General features: G+C 41.0%; 1 protein-coding gene across 10 annotated transcripts in view; it reads right to left on the bottom strand.

Annotated features, from left to right (window-relative positions):
- Usp34 (ubiquitin specific peptidase 34) overlaps nt 1–16906 on the bottom strand; it is a 190610-nt gene that overhangs the window by 45566 nt on the left and 128138 nt on the right. For 6 of the 10 annotated variants that reach the window (XR_015636753.1, XM_087583898.1, XM_087583902.1 and 3 more), the window contains 9 exons: nt 16188–16371; nt 15636–15799; nt 12195–12260; nt 9032–9178; nt 8890–8946; nt 8723–8800; nt 8292–8386; nt 3880–4052; nt 928–1081 (listed from right to left, as the gene is read on the bottom strand). Coding sequence is in view for 8 of the 10 variants with exons in the window: in XM_087583898.1 (XP_087440024.1) it covers nt 928–1081; nt 3880–4052; nt 8292–8386; nt 8723–8800; nt 8890–8946; nt 9032–9178; nt 12195–12260; nt 15636–15799; nt 16188–16371 (1118 nt within the window). In the remaining 2 variants the exon portion in view is untranslated. 10 annotated transcript variants of the gene reach the window in all.

Raw genomic sequence — 16906 nt, 5'->3', positions numbered from 1 at the left:
GGTTCGGTCCCCAGCTCCGGAAAAAAACAAAAAACAACAACAACAGCAAAAAAAACCAACAAAAAAAAAAATCCCAACAAAACAACATGTGGAAGGAGTAAGGTAAAGAGAACAAACAGAGGAGATGCAGGTAACTTTTACATAGCATACAGAACACTCTGTAACCACTAGATAGATGGCATTCAGTAAACAGTGTCTGAAAGAGTGAACAAGATTTGGAGGGTACAATTTTGCCTATGGATTTCCTAAGACTGTTAATAAAAGTTTAATAAAAGACTGTTATTTTTCAAAGGAAGACTTATATTACATTCTAAAAATTTTAGACCTATTTATCAACTTAAGAATTGATTTCTAAGGCTGGAGAGATGGCTCAGCGGTCAAGAGCACTGACTGCTCTTCCAGAGGTCCTGAGTTCAATTCCCAGCAACCACATGGTGGCTCACAACCATCTGTAATGGGATCTGATGCCCTCTTCTGGTGTGTCTGAAGACAGCTATAGTGTACTCATATATAATAAATAAATAAAGCTTTTTTAAAAAGATTTCTATTTGTTTGAGAGTTGCCTTGAACTGAAAAATGTGTTTTCTAGACTACCAAGCCGGCTCAGCAAATATAGGTACTTACTGCCAAGCAGGACCACCTGAAGTGGATCCCTGTGACCAGCACAAAGTCTGACTTCAATGCATCCACCAGTCTATCTGCCTACCCATATAGACAAAACAGACAGACACACACACACACAGACACACACACACACACACACACACACACACACACACACACACACACACAACACAAAGTATTTAATATTTTGCCTAATTTCATAGAAAGTTTCTATGAAACTAAAAATTCATCAGAAGGAAGAACTACCATAAACATATATCCTTAAAACTGGGATTTTATTAAAGAAGAACACTGAAAACTCACCATTTATTGTTCTTATAAGCATGAGGATTGACTATGTCTCTGATGAAGCTGTAATAGTGCCCACCATCTGCTGTTCCTGTGTGCACAGTCACTCCGATCAAGTCATACTCATAGCTCTCTGTGTCTTTTGAATGATCACCAACGTCTTTAAAACCTTTAAAATAATGTACATGACATAATAAATCATTTTGAAAACATGTAACAATGTCATTTTAAGATTATGTTTTATAAAGTATTTTAGATACAGAAAAAGAAATAAAAACTTTATATATAAAATATGTATAAGAACTATTTGTTAGGCCATAGCTTACTGATAGAAGGAACATACTATATAATTAACTGAGAAAAATTAACCATTTTTAGTTTATAATTACATACAGTCCCAACATGAACTGTGTTTAATCAGTAAACCCTTTAAAATAGTATCGCCTTTTTCTTCCAAGTTTATTTTTCCCATCAGCAAGTACAAGACCTAAAAAGCCTTAGTCATTTGTCTTATGCTAAGCGCTGCATTGACAGCATCATTCTAATTTGAAGCATTTTAAAACCAAAAAGTAACAGTGGACACTAAGCAAAGATACTGATTGATCTGACAAGTCTAAAAATGGCATAGGTCTGTGATCTATACTCCCAGCAACACACAAAAAGAGAAAACCTAAACGTAGGAGGAAGGCAGAGCAGACTGGCTCCAGTGTGCAGGCTACAAGATGCAACAAGGAAAAGTCGCAGCTTTAAAGCCATGGGCAAGGAGCCTGAATATGCGCACGGAAGCCAATGCTAAGATCTGAACGTATAACTAAAGCCTAACAAACTCCTTCAGGCCTCCATACGAGTAACGAAGCATCACATGAAAATACAATGGACGCCTAAGAGGGCATCGCACCATGATACTCCAAATGGGCTGGAAAGGTCTATGAGCAGGGTGAACATAGACAGTGGCCACTGCTCATCCCTACTTCCAAATTACTCACGGAGACTGCTTACTGCAATGCCATACAAATCCTAAGAAGACCTTTCTCCCTAACTTCGTACTCCTTCACTCTGACTGTATGCTTTCCTATCTTTGAAGAATCAGTTAGTTCTCTTGAAGAAATCAGACTATAGCTCACTGATTACATTTCTCATTTCCCGTTCAGTGAGGCTATGTGCTTACTATATATTAAAATGCTAGCACTGGAGTGAGGATTAAACTGGATGCTCTTTCCTAAAGTTAGGATAGGATACTGGCTTCCTGATTCACTAAATTTTACACACAACATTGCCTTAGCCCTCACCGTAGAACAAGGAACGTGGTGTTATGAAGAAATGCCCTTAAGGAGCCCTCTGCTGGGCTGGCTGTTGTGGTGCAAGCCTTTAATCCCAGCAGCAGGGAGGCAGAGGCAGGAGAATGAATCTCTGGCTTAGGCCAACCTGGTATATATGGCAAGTACACCCAGGGCTACAGTGAGATCCTATCTTGAAAATTAAAAAAGACTAAAAAAAACCCCAAAAGCAAATGAAGAACAAACCAAAACAAACCTCACAAAAGCACAACACACAAAAGCTCTGTGGTCCTTGAAATAGTTTGGTGGTCACTGTTACTTAGCTCTGTCACTTAAATCTGGCTTCCTGCTTTTTTTTTTTTCTTTTTTGAAGCTGAGGATCAAACCCAGGGCCCTGTGTTTGCTAACCAAGCACTCTACCACTGAGCTGAATCCCCAACTCTCCCACTTTTTTTTTAACTTTATTTTTTCCTTTTTCATTTTTCTTTTTTATTTATTTATTTTTTTTAACTTGAGTATTTCTTTTTTTTTTTTTTATATTAACTTGAGTATTTCTTATATACATTTCGAGTGTTATTCCCTCTATGTCACCTGGCTATACTGGAACTCACTCCGTAGCCCTGGCCTCAAACCCAGAGCTCTGCCTACTCTGCTTCTGCTTCCTGAGTGCTGAGATTAAAAGAGTGCACCCCATGCCTGGCTCCCACTTCTACTTTTGTTCTAATTAAAAATCAACCCTCATGGCTTCTCATCCCGTCTCTAGTAACCGAGTAAGCTCTGGTAAGCAAGCGAGCTGTGTGTGTGTGTTGGGGGGGTGGGGGGGGACCAAGAGCTGTGTGTGTGGGGAACCAAGAGCTGTGAACCAAGAGGCAGGCAGATCTCTGAGTTCAAAGACAGCCTACAGAGTGAGTTCCAGGACAGGCAGGGCTACACATAGAAACACGGCCTTAAAAAAACAAATGAAACAAACCAATCTAACGGTCATATAACAAATAATAAAAAAGGACAAAACTGTTAATATGGTCCAGGGCCATAACTACTGTGCTTTAGTTTGTCTCCATAGTCATTCTGCTACCCTTATGCTCAAGAACACGTCCCTTCTCCTCATGCTCTTACTCTGTCCACATCTCAGCTCTAGTATTACTTTCTCACAAACACTGTGATTCCTCAAGACCCGTGACACTCATAGCATTTGGCAATAAATTACAATTTCAAGCTCAGTATAAGACTGACCACGACTTCAGTTTTCCGAGGGCACAAATAAACAGTCACTGGAAAAAAAGATAGACCATGGTCCTCAAAGAGTCTGAATATGAGCTCAGTGAGTAAATACACTACATGGTCTCTAAAGCAAGTGTCCTTTCTGGGATGGAGAGAAAGCTCAGTAGGTAACAACACTGCCGGCTTTTCCATAAGACCGGGGTGAATTCCCAACACCCAAATCGTGGATCACAACCATCTTTAACTCCAGCTGCAGGGAATCTGATGCCCTCTTCTGGCTTCTCTGGACACTGTATGTATGTGCTACACATACATGCAGACAGCATGCACACAAATAAAAATACTTTTAATAAGATTTTATTTAGTTTTTAGAACCATGTAGTTGAAAGGTAGCATAAGCCCTTTTCCGTTCAGAGTTTCCTTGTTAACAAAGACTTTCACTAACAGAGGCCTGAGAAGAAGAACTTACCTTCTTTCCTATCACTCTTCCCCATGAGGAAATCTTCTGTATAGGGTGTCATGTCCAAGCGTAAGGGGAAGGAAAAGTGCGTATTCACTTTCTCTTTCATCATCGTGACCATATTAAATGTATATCTCATAGTATTGAAACTCAGAATACGAGGTAATTTCTTGAAACAAGCCCTGAGGGATGAGGAGGGAGACAAATTTATTAGATTTTCTATTTAAAAATACCTTAGTTCCATTTGTATTTGTGCTACATCTATTAATCTAATAATCAACGTAAAGTAGCAATACTACAAGTCGTCTATTGTGACTGGGGTGCGGGGAGGAGTGTGCTCATCCACACAGCCATCTATGGGAGGCCAGGGGTTGACATTAGGAAACATCTATCATTCTCTGTTGTATTTCTTTAATAGCTAGAATATTTTATTCATTGGTTGGATTAGTGTGTCTGCACATATGTGCACACTCTTGTTGAAGTGTGTGGACAGCATTTATCATACCATTGGTGTAGTATTCAGGGGATAATTTATGGAGCTGGACTTCAACGTCCACAATGTGCATCCCAACAATCAACCGTGGGCGTAGGTCTTAGGAACAGAGAGCCTTTAACCTTTTTTGGTTTTGTTAACGAAAGGATCTCTCAGTGAACCTAGGGCTGGCATTTTTACTGTTGGCATCTTCCTACTTCAACTTTATAGCACTTGGGAAGCAGATGCATATTCCCATGCTGGTCTTTCATGGTGGGGGCTGGTGGTCTAAACTTAGGTGTACACTTGCTGACACAGCAAACAATTTGTGACCATTGAGCCATCTTCCCAGATCAGTTTTTAAAATTTGTTTGTATGTGTGTGTATGTATACGTGTATGAAAGTCAGACACAACTTTTAGGAGTCTTTCAGGAGTTTTCTCTTCTCTCCTTGTTGATGCAAGGCCTTGTTTCCGCTGCACTGTATGTTACAGACAGATGGACTGTAAGCTTCCAGGTGACTGGTCTGCATGTACTGTCTTGGGTTAGGAGTACTGAGAGGATGGATGCACACGCCACCACAGCCACTGTTCTACATGGGCAGCTTCTAGCGCTGAACTCAGGTCTTAAGGCTTGTGCTGCAAATGATGCTTCTATCTGTGGCTCCATTTTACTGACTCCTCAAGCATTTAAGTAGTAAGGGAGAGACAAGAGGCTAGAAAGATGACACAGTTAGTAAGGCACAAAGCCCTGAGTTCATACCCCCAGGATTTATATAAAAGCCTGGTGCAGTAGCAGCACCAAAAAGACAGAGAAAAGAAAAGCCTTGGGACTTTCTGACAGACTCCATAAACAGCAGGCTCCGTATTCGGTAAAAGACTTTGTTTTTAAAAAAAAAAACAAGATGGAGGCTGGAGAGTTGGCTCAGAGGTTAAGAGCACTGACTGCTCTTCCAGAGGTCCTGAGTTCAAATCCCAGCAACCACATGGTGGCTCACAACTATCTGTAATGAGATCTGATGCCCTCTTCTAGTGTGTCTGAAGACAGCTACAGTGTACTTATATAATAAATAAATAAATCTTAAAGAGAGAGAGAGAGAGAGAGAGAGAGAGAGAGAAAGAGGGCTGGATGTGGTGGCACACAGCTTTACACACAGCACATGGGAGGCAGAAGCCGGCAGATCTCCATAAGCTAGAGGTCAAAACTGGTCTACAAAGTTGAGTCCAGGACAGCCAGGGCTCAGTTACACAGAAAATCCTGAAGAGCCAAAAAAAAAAAAAACCCACACAAAACAACAACAAACCCCAACAGCAATAGAAAAACCAAGACAGATATACAACATTGACCTGTGTTTTCTACACACACACACACACACACACACACACACACACACACACACACACACACACACATATATGCCTATGTGTATCCCTGCACACATGTATGCTCACACACCATAAAATCCATACTCATGTCTTAATCGTGAAAGAATAGAAATATATGAAAGTGAAAGGGACTATAATCTGGTTCTATAACTTGGTGATGGCAATGCTTCCTCTTTCTACATGCTTTGTCTATTTCTCATGGACACCACAGTACAAGCACAGTGACCCCACAAAGACTTAACCTGTTAATTCCATAATGCACTACTGCTGAGCCATCAAACGGCCCAACTGACTGAGAAACACATGGCATCTCACGTAAAAAATTTTAAGAATGAATGTGTTATTATGGCACAGGATCAACCAATGTGCAGGAAATAATCATTTTTACAATGAGACTACTTTATAAACTCCTACCTAACTGAAGTAAAATGAGGGACTTTCTCTAGAAGTACTGCGTGGGCTGCTGGAGGTACTTGGTTTAGAGGGAGTGGGTGGACACACAGTTTTCCCAAAGGCAGACAATGCTTTTTTTCTTTTTTAAAGGGTTTCACTCTCTCCTCCCCTCCTCCCCCTTTTGTCTCTCCCCAAGTTAGCCTTGGATGTCCTCGAACTCATTCTGTAGACCAGGCTAGCCTTGGATTATTATTTTTTTAAAGGTTCACTTTTACTTATATGTATTTCTGTGTGTCCATATATATGCAAGCCATATGTGGGGGTTTCCATGGGACCAGAAGGGCCATGAATACCTGTAGCTGGAGTTACGTTTCCAGTTGATGTTTGTTTGATTTTGGACACAGGACATGTAGTCCTGCCTGTCCTAAAACTTTCAAGAGTTCCATCTGCCTCTGCCTCTGCCTCTGCCTCTGCCTCCTGAGTACTGGATTTAAAGACATGTGTCACCATACCAGCCCTTGAAGCTGGAGTTACAGGCAGTTATGAGTCACAGATGTAGGTGCTAGAAACTGAACTCAGATCCTCTGGATGATCAAAGTGTTCTTGTATACTGAGCGTCTCTTCAGCCCACACTTTTGCTACTCTTTTTTAATAGTTTGCTGGGGTGGGGGTGGGGTGTTTGCAAAGGTGCATGTATGAGTGTGTGTCCTTGAAGCTCCTTGGAGCTAGAGTTAAAGACGGCTATGAGCAACCACGAATGTCCTCAGCAGGAGCACTGTGGAATGCTTACTAAGCTCCTTCCGGAGTCCCAGCTATGTTTACTAAGCTCGTTCCTGAGTCCCAGCTATGTTTACTAAGCTCGTTCCTGAGTCCCAGCTATGTTTACTAAGCTCGTTCCTGAGTCCCAGCTATGTTTACTTAGCTCGTTCCGGAGTCCCAGCTATGTTTCTTTTCTACATTTGAGGAATGTTAAACTATTATTTTCCAAAAATATCTATAAGAATCATAACCCAAGGAAGTGTTCATGATAAATGCATCAAAACACAAGTAATCCAAAAGAGAATCAATATCTGTAGTGCAAGGGCAAGAACGACTTGGAAAGTTCTACAGAAACTTAGTACTTAATAATGTGTGAGTATCTGCATGTACACCTGCAAGCCAGAAGAGGGCCCAAGATTTCACTATATTTCATGGTTGTGAGCCACCATGTGGTCGCTGGGAATTGAACTCAGGACCTCTGGAAGAGCAGTCAGTGCTCTTAACCACTGAGCCATCTCTCCAGCTTTAAACTTTTTTTTTTTAAAAGATTTATTCATTTATTTTATATAAGTACACTGTAGCTGTCTTCACACACACCAGAAGAGGGCATCGGATCTCTTTACAGATGGTTGTGAGCCACCATGTGGTTGCTGGGAATTGAACTCATGACCTCTGGAAGAGCAGTCGGGTGCTCTTAACCGCTGAGCCATCTCTCCAGCCCCAGCTTTAAACTTTTAAACTAAAATTTTAACCTCCAAATTTAGCTTCCGCTCAGATCTTTTTCTAAGATCCGGTCAGGAGGAGACTGCTTATAAGACAGTTCCGGGCAGAGAGAGCGCAGGTTGAGCAGACATAAACTGTTCCACTCATCTGAATCTGCTGCCCTAGAGACCAACATTCGAGAAGTAACCCTGATCTTTCTGTGAAACCACACCTTCAATTGTTAAATGAAAAACAATTTTGATATTAATAATAATGATGATAGTTAATTTACCACAACATGATGTACTGACTAAATTTAATCATGTAAAAGTACTTCCAAACTAAAAAGTGCTTTATTATCTAGAAACCAGTCACTAAAACTAGACACCTGAGTCCGTGCACACACACAAGTATGATCACTACCCTCATCTTTCATGTCTCTTCTAAGAAGACGCAGAGAGATGACAAGTTTAGAGATTCCCACTTCCCATCCTCCTGTATATGTTAAATTAAACTTCACTGAATGGTAACAGTTCCTTAGTGATACTGAGCTTAAACAGTAATATGCCTGCTTATACTATACCGTCTGTCCATTACTGACATCACATTTACACACAGTTGCTATCAAGGTCTACACACTATCCTTAGTTTGTCTTTCTATTCCTGTGGGTAATTTATCAAAGTGATAAAATTACATTCCAGACAACATACCTTTTCTCCGCTCGGACTTTCTTCCCACAATGAGAACAAGTGTACATGTTGTCCCCTTCTAAGGTATCTTTAATAGTGACTTCATCAAGAGATTCCTATGTGTAGACCAACATTGGGAAGTTGACATGATTGACAGCATGCAATTTGATGAGAATACACAAAAAAAATCAATTTCCTTTTTGGTAAAAGGCAATTTCAAATTAAATTAATTTTTTTTTGGCTCATATGAAATCTAACTTTTAAAAAACATTTACCCTTTTACTGGGAAATAAGCAATTAGATAGTCTAATACTTAAAGAGCAAAAAAAGAAAAAAATGCATGGAAACAGCAATTTCTTCTTATGACGAATCTGTTGTGTGAGTGTGTGTGTGTGTGAGTGTGTGTGAGTGTGTGTGAGTGTGTGTGAGTGTGTGTGTGCAGCATCACTCACGTAGATATTCTTCATGTCTGCCACCTGGCACCTCACGGTATAAAACTCTTCAGCAGTTTGACTGACATGTTCACAATCCTGGATGATCAACAAGCAAAAATTAGCAGTTTATTACAAGTGTCCCTACCCAAAAAAAACCTTAAAAAACAACAAACAGATATACTTACCAAAGAAACAACATTGTTTGTTATGACACCTCCAAACAGGCTTTTGACAGTATTTTTCTTTAATACAAAACAAATCGGAGTCAGTGATTGAAATTCAAATTTCAATAAATTTCAGACAAATTTTCAGTATTCTGGCACTAACCAGTTCTGGAGACATTTCTTCCACTTTGGTAATGAGGTCTGTGAAAAACTCTGTCATATCCTTCTGCTCCCCGGTGTTCAGAGGCTGCTTATCCATCGTGTACGTCTTACAGAAAGGCCTAGGGTTGTATGCTTTGCACTCACTCTCCTGCAAGAGAAGGGAGGAAGAGACTCCAGGTGAGGAACGAATGAACACCAACAACAATCACACAGTGTGGAAACGCCATGTCCTCAGCACTTAGAAGGTGTAAGGAGAAGGACCTGGAATCCAAGGCTAAAAAATCAGGACCTCCTGGATTTACAAGAGACTCTAGCTCAAAAATGTAAGAACAAAAGCCAAACAATTAAACACTGAAACAACAACAAAATCTCTGCCCCAACAGAAAATAAGACAAACTCAAAACAACAAAGCAAGTGAGAACGTTTGTTCCCATCGCCACCCTCCCACCTCCCCCCACCCCCAACTCATGGTAGCCCAGGCAGACTTCAAAATATCCCGCTGCCTGTTTTAGACTCCTGCAAGCTAGGGCTGGAGGAATTCTCCACTACCGTCAGCTGAAGACAATTTTTCCAGATACGCCCTTCACTTCTCTTGTCTGAGTTGAATGGTATTTTTAGTTTAATGATCCAGATGTTGAGATTATAAAATTTATCTTATGAAATTATTATTGGAACTAAAATTTTAATTATAAAGCATAAAATAAACTTTTGCAAGCCAAGCAAATTTCCATACACTGAACTTTATGGAATTTTCTTTAAAGCAGCTCAGATCAGAGTTAGGAGTGAGGGCACAGTGTTGATCCCAGTGCTCAGAAAGCAGAGGCTGGGATACTGCTGAGTCTGAGGCCAGCCTGCTCTACGGCTGCTCCAGGACAGCCTGCTCTATGGCTGCTCCAGGACAGCCAGGCTAAACAGAGAAACCTTATTTGGCAGAGAGGGCTTGGTTTAAAGAGCAGTTTTGGATTCTGTCACTTCAAATGTGCTCAACCTCTCTTAAAAGGAAAGTTTAACAACCAGGGCACAGTGGTGCTGTGCCTGTATTCCAAACATTCACATAGCTGGGACAGGATTTTAAGAAAAAGATCCACATACACAGCAATACCCTGCCCTAGAATGAGGCAACATCAAAAAGAACCAATATATTTTCTATTTTATTTAGAAAAAGCACATTTTTTTCAGTCTGAGATTACAGGACACTAATGACGTAATCTGTACTGAAGATTCTAACAGGTAAAACTTAGTATCAGAAGGAGAAGAGAAACACAGAAACTCACAAATATTTTGTTGACTCTAAGACCTCTAGTTGATTAGACAACAGGAAGGAAATAGAGAAAAGGTCTGAAAAGCCTTATACAAATAACCATACAAATGGAAAAGCAGCTAGGTAATGGGCTTCAAGGGCTCAATGTGAAGCTGGTTAAGTAGCATGAATAAGACAATAAATACAATACATCCTGTAAAAAGAATGAAATGTTTTAAAAACTTCTCCTGCTATGAGATATGTGCTAAACTGTCAGCTCTGAAAACATAGATACAAGAAACAGTATATCTCCTGAATAGGCTATATTTAGGGATATATATATATATATATATATATGCATAGATACACACAGTAACAATTGGTGGGGGGAAAGACCAAGTGTTTGAAAGAGAGCAGGGAGGGATATATGGAAAGTTTTAGCGGTAGAAAAGGGATAGGAGAATTGTAATTAAATTATAATTTCAAAAAAATAACTGAAAAGGCATGCCGTAAAATTCGCTTTCTATTTTAATCTATGTGTGCGTGCACGTACTGTCTGCATAACTAGGGAAGAAAGCTGGGTTTACAAGCAACTGTGACTGACTGATACAGTGGGAGGGCAAAACTCAACAAATACGGCGAGCTCTAAACAGCTTTTAGTGAGGTCCCAATACAGAAAAGATCTTGTTGTTTCCAGTTTTATAACTTTTATTTACTTTTACTTTCTTTATATGGAGCCGTGTCTGCATGTCTGTCTGTGCACCAAGCACATGCAGTGCCTACTGTGGCCAGAAGAGACCATCAAATCCTCGGGACCTGGTTACAGAGGGTTGTGAGCTCCAGATGGATGCTGGGAACAGGACCAGATCCTCTAGGACACCAGCTAGATTCTTTTTCTCTTTTTAAAGATGTATTTACTAGTTTGTGTATATGAGTACACTATAGCTGTCCTCAGACACACCAGAAGAGGGCACTACAGATGGTTGTGAGCCACCATGTGGTTGCTGGGAATTGAACTCAGGACCTCTGGAAGAGCAGTCAGTGCTCTTAACCACTGAGCCATCTCTCCAGCCCAATCTAGTTTTTTTTTTTTTTTTTTAAAGATCCATTACTTTTGCTGATGTGAAGATAAGACTTAAAAGGGACAAAGAGACACCAGTTAGAAAGTTTGTATAAAAGAGTTAAATCAGTGCAGTGGCTGGTTTCACATCAACTTGACACAAGCTAGAAATCAGCAGAGAGGGAAAACCTTAACTAAGAAAACATCTCCGTGAGATCTGGCTGTATGCAAGCCTGTGGGGCATTTTCTTAGTGACTGATGAGGGAACACCCAGCCCATCATGAGTGGTGCAATTGCTACACTTGTGGTCCTGGTTATATAAGAAGGCAGGCTGAGCAAGCCCCGAGGAGCAAGCCACTAAGCAGCACCCTCCATAGCCTCAGCATCAGCTCCTGCCTCCAGGATCTGCCCTGTTTTGGAGTTCTTGTCCTGACTTCCTTTGGTGACAAACAGTTTACTGTGCAAGTGTAACTTTCCTTCCCAAGTTGTTTTTGGTCATGGTGGTTTCCTTGAAAAGGCAACCAGTGACAGGAAAAACACAAGAAATAAAGGACAAATTAATAGAATGTAAGTAACTCAGTTGTGATTACTGAAAGTCTTTATTACAAAGAAGAAAGATAACAAAAAACTTTGTTTGAAAACAGGAAGTCGGGGTTGGGGATTTAGCTCAGTGGTAGAGCGTTTGCCTAGCAAGCGCAGGGCCCTGGTTTCGGTCCCCAGCTCCAAAAAAAAAAAAAAAAAAAAAAAGGAAAAAGAAAACAGGAAGTCTAATCAACAAAGTCAGTATAATATTTATGGTCACTACCTTTACTTTTTGTTTAAAAAAAATCTTAATAGTTAATTTTGCAAATTTTTCAAACATACCATTAAATATGTAAACATTTTCTGGAGTTCCAGAAGAGTAGTCTTGTGCTTCATATCTTCTGAATACTGAAAGTCAAGAGGAAACAGTGAGAACACTAAGGGTGGCAGTGGACATGCCCAGAGACCTACAATGTGAATACTGCACCTCTTCATCCTTTCAGCTGTGTGGAAGGAAACACCTCACATTTCACTCTCTCTCTCTTAGAAAACTCAGGGTATCTCTCCACCACAATAAATACAATGACGGCCACTATGATGGAAAATTGAATATACACCAATCTTCTTAAAAACTGTTCTCTAGATCTCATACCTTATCGAATCACAAGAATAAAAAGCACTTCAAGAATGTAAATTCCCCTGTAGCGTTAACTCAATATTATAAATGACAACTCAGTATCAATTAATCATATCTGTTCTTTTTCCTGGAACAATAGACTTAAATCCTAAGACAGAATATTGTTCATGATTTTGTAAACAATCTAAACATTAACATACTACAATCCATGACTGGAGACTCTGCTATAATTAACACCCTGACTGCTTTTATCTATATTTTCATTTGGTTAATCTGTGTGCGCTGTACATATGCATGCACTGCAGAGGTCGACCTTCAGTGTGGACCACAGGAGCTGCCTTACTTCAGGATGCGTTGTCTCCCACTGGGACCTCCTGTATTTTGGCTAAACTGATTGATCAGCAAACTTCGGGATAGCCTCGTATCTGCCGTCCCTACATCCGGATCACACAATAGGCACCAAATACTTGGCTTTTAACATGGGTGCTAGGGGTCCAATTCAGAATCTTTTAGCTTCCACAGCAAGTGCTTTACCCAATCAGTCATCCTTCCCTTACAAAAAGAAAAAGAAAAAGGAAACAGAAAAGACAAGTCCTCGGGTCCGGTGAGGTAGCCTGTGTAGTGCTTTGAGTAAGGATGCCCCATAGGTTTGGGTCTGAATGGGTAGGAGGTGGCACTACTGAGAAAGGACTGAGAGGTTGGGATTTGTTGGAGAGGTGTCATTAGGGTGGGCTTTAAGGTTTCACAAGCCGAAGGCAGGCCCAGTCAGTCTCTCCTCTATAATCCAGATGAACAGTCAGTCTCTCTTCTATAATCCAGATGAACAACTCTCTCTCAGCTCTCAGGTCTGCCTGGGAGCCACCATGTCCCCTGCCTTAAGGATAGCAAACATAAAGCTCTGGGATTGTAAGCATGGCCCAATTAAATGCTTCCTTTTCTAAGAACTGACATGGCGTCTCTTTATAACAACACAACACTGACTACCACAGCCTGCAGCTTGTGGTCTTCCTACCATGACCTCTCACGTGCTGGAGTCACAGTGTCCGCCACTGTGTCTGGTGGAGAGCTAGTTCTCTTTTAGGAGAGATCCCAATACAAGTCAAACACTGGATAGATAAGCCTAAGTTTCAATTCAAGTATTAAAATCACTGTGAAGGGTAGAGATGGCTGCCGCTGCCTGTCAGCCACTCATTGTGAAGCTCCTGAGAGCGCCAGGCTCAGCGTCATACACCTGCTCTCTGTGCCAATCCGGGGAGAGAGAAAAGCAGCACAGCTTTGCCGTTTACCATTATAAATGATTAAGAAAATAAAAACCTGTGTTGCGCGCGCACACACACACACACACATATGTATATATATACACACACATATATATGTATATGTGTGTGTGTGTGTGTGTGTGTGTGTGTGAGTGTATAATTAATTGTAAAAGGTTTGAATAAAAGGGATTAACAAATTGGGAAAAATACTTAAGAGTATGTGTACTTTCAAAGACGGACCTAATATTTGAGCTTATGAGAAGTCATTTAAAATATAAATTTCCAAACTCAGTTTTCTTTTTGAAGACAGGCTCCCTCTTGGCAGCTTTGGCTGCCCTGTAACTCACCATGTAGTCTAGGCTAACCTCCCTGGTTTCTAAGCTAAAAATGCATACTTCCACATTCAACTAAACAAACAGATTTTAAAAATACGAAATGTTACATAGATTGAAATTCAATTTTAAAATGTATTTTATTTTTGATTCTGTTATATGTGAATGCATCTGGGAGCTCCAATCACAGATGGCTGTGAGAACCCTGATGAGGATGATGGGAAGTGCCCCATTTGTCCTTTGAAGAGGAAGTGCTAACCGTCTCTAGTATTAGCTCGGGTTTAGGTCTAACTGAACACGTTACTTTTTGTTAATGCTAACTGCCGACAGTGCTGGAACTTTAAAGAGTTCTTTAACATGAACAAAACAAACAAATAAACACCAAAGCGATGACCACACCATTATCTAGAGCGGAAGAAAAGCGCTGAGAACATGACTCTTTGGTAAGTCTTTGGTTTTATAAAGCAGTCCACGCTGGGCAGTGGTGCTGCACAACTCTGATCCCAGTGCTCAGGAGGTGATGCAGGAGGATCTCTGAGTTCAAGGCCAGCCTGCTCTACAGAGTGAGTTCCAGGACTGCCAGGGCTATATGCAGAAAAGGCCTGTCTTTAAAAAAAAAAAAAAAAAAAAAAAAGTCAGGGGTTGGGGATTTAGCTCAGTGGTAGAGCGCTTGCCTAGCAAGCGCAAGGCCCTGGGTTCGGTCCTCAGCTCCAGAAAAAAAAAAAAAGGAAGAAAAAAAAAAGTGAGAGAGCCCACCCCTGACTTTATTAATTACTCTGCTGTGCTTGCAGAGGGAAGCCTCAAATAACTGTCTCCTGAGAGGCTTCTCATCAGCAGGGGATGGAACAGATGCACAGACCACAGCCAAACATCAGGCAGAGCTTGGGGAATCTTGTGCAAGAGTAAGGGAAAGACTGAAGGAGCCAGAGGGTACACCATAAGAAGACCTAGAAAGTCCACTAACCTGGGCCACGGGGGCTCACAGAGACGGAACCACCAACCAAAGAGCATGCAGGGACTGGACCCAGGCCCCCACACATTTGCAGAAGATGTGCAAGTTGGTCTTCAGTTGAAGCCAGGGCTGTCTCTGACTCTGCTGCCTGCCAATGGACACCCTTATCCTAACTGGGCCTTGGTGGGAGAGGAGATGCAGAGTCTTACTGGACTAGATACCCCAGGGTGGGGTGGTACCCAAAGGGGTCTTCCATTCAGAGTACTGGGGCAGGGGATTTGTAAGGGTACAACTAGGAGAAGGACGGGGAAGGAGGGTGGCAATGGGATGTAAAGTGAACTAACAAACTGATGAAGCTGAACAGAGATCTCACTCACATCACTGAAGCACTAACTACGCACGCTAAACACACAAAGCCCACAAATCACTGTCCTTGGAGAATTCACACATGACAGTGGGAATAAAATCAAATATAGGAAAGAGTCAGAACAACAAGAGTTTCCTTTCCCATATATTCTTGATATTAAGCAATATATTATTATATCAAATTAATTATGATTTATGCAAACTCTTTAAGCTTGGGTTTACAGTTCGGACCTCTACCTTAGCAGTGAAGACAGCCTGCCTCGCCTCTGGTATCATATAAAGCTGCTGAATGGTGGAAGCCAAGTAGCAAGTCGCTCCAAGGTTAGTCAGGCCGACAAACCGGCATTCTGCACGCACGTCCTCATGAGGCCAGTAGTCCCACTTATAAGGTGCATGGGCTGCTGAGAAAAAGAGGGAGACGAGGCCCCAGACAAACGTAAACACATCTGGCTCTGATTGGCAGCTACTGCCTCCACTGATTACCTAATTAACATATAGAGAATTGTAATTTAAAATATTAACTGTATAAAAAACATTTTAAATCTAATTATGAAAATTCAGATAATACTCAGAGCTTTATTTTACTTGGTATTATATTACTTTATACAAAAAAAGCACAAATATCTAGAATACATAAAGGTTTTCTACATTTTTCTAATAAAAACCAATGCTGACTATTTTATCAAATGTGCATAACAAAGTGTGTGGAAAGCTGATGCTTTAATCAATGTTCTTTTGCCTTTCCCTTCTGAGTTCAATGTACATTTGCAAGAGAAAGAAGATGCTTACACTGCATATGCTGGGCCATGACCCAGTTGTGGACTAGCCTGTAGTTCTCCACAGACCCTTTGACCATCTCTACCAACAGGTCGTAGGCCGCAGCTCGAGAAGAATGGGACTTGCACTTTGGCTGCCGCCGGTCCTTTAGACTGGGCAGCAAAAACAGGAGATTGAAGACATCTCTTAAAAATTCCTAGGAGGTAAGAAAAAAGGAAGCACCAATTATATTCCAAACAAGCTGGACGACAGAACGCCTGACTCTGATTTACTAAGGTGTCAGACATCATCATCTGACAGTCTGACCAGTGCTCTTTCTCTTGAAGACAACGAACTAGGATGGACCCATCCTTTAGTTACTCCCCTACTGAAAGTTCACATCTATCCCGACAGATTATTATTGCACAGTATTATTATTTAAAGCCTTGTTATTCCCTATTTGCCAAGTCCTACTAATGCTTCTCCATCTGGTGAACAGCAAGAACAGAAGCACCTCACGCACCCTGAGTGCCAGCCATGCAGAAAAGCAGAAACATTATTAAGAACCTTGTTAGTAGTCAAAACTGCAATGAGAACTCTGTCAGCCTCCCAAGTGTCACCAGTTGACTGCAGTCAATTAATAGTAACCAGATGTTGAGCACATTCCAAGAGTTATAAACTGTTATTACTGTGGTAAAACAGTTAACTAAAAGTCATAAAAAGGGAATTAGCGAGTGCTAGGACAGAAGATA

This window comes from Rattus norvegicus, chromosome 14 (genome assembly GCF_021556685.1).
Source record: "Rattus norvegicus strain SHRSP/BbbUtx chromosome 14, alternate assembly SHRSP_T2T, whole genome shotgun sequence".
Lineage (NCBI taxonomy): Eukaryota > Metazoa > Chordata > Mammalia > Rodentia > Muridae > Rattus > Rattus norvegicus.
The sequence above is the reverse complement of the archived record's forward strand: the minus strand, read 5'-3'. Positions and strand labels throughout refer to the sequence as shown.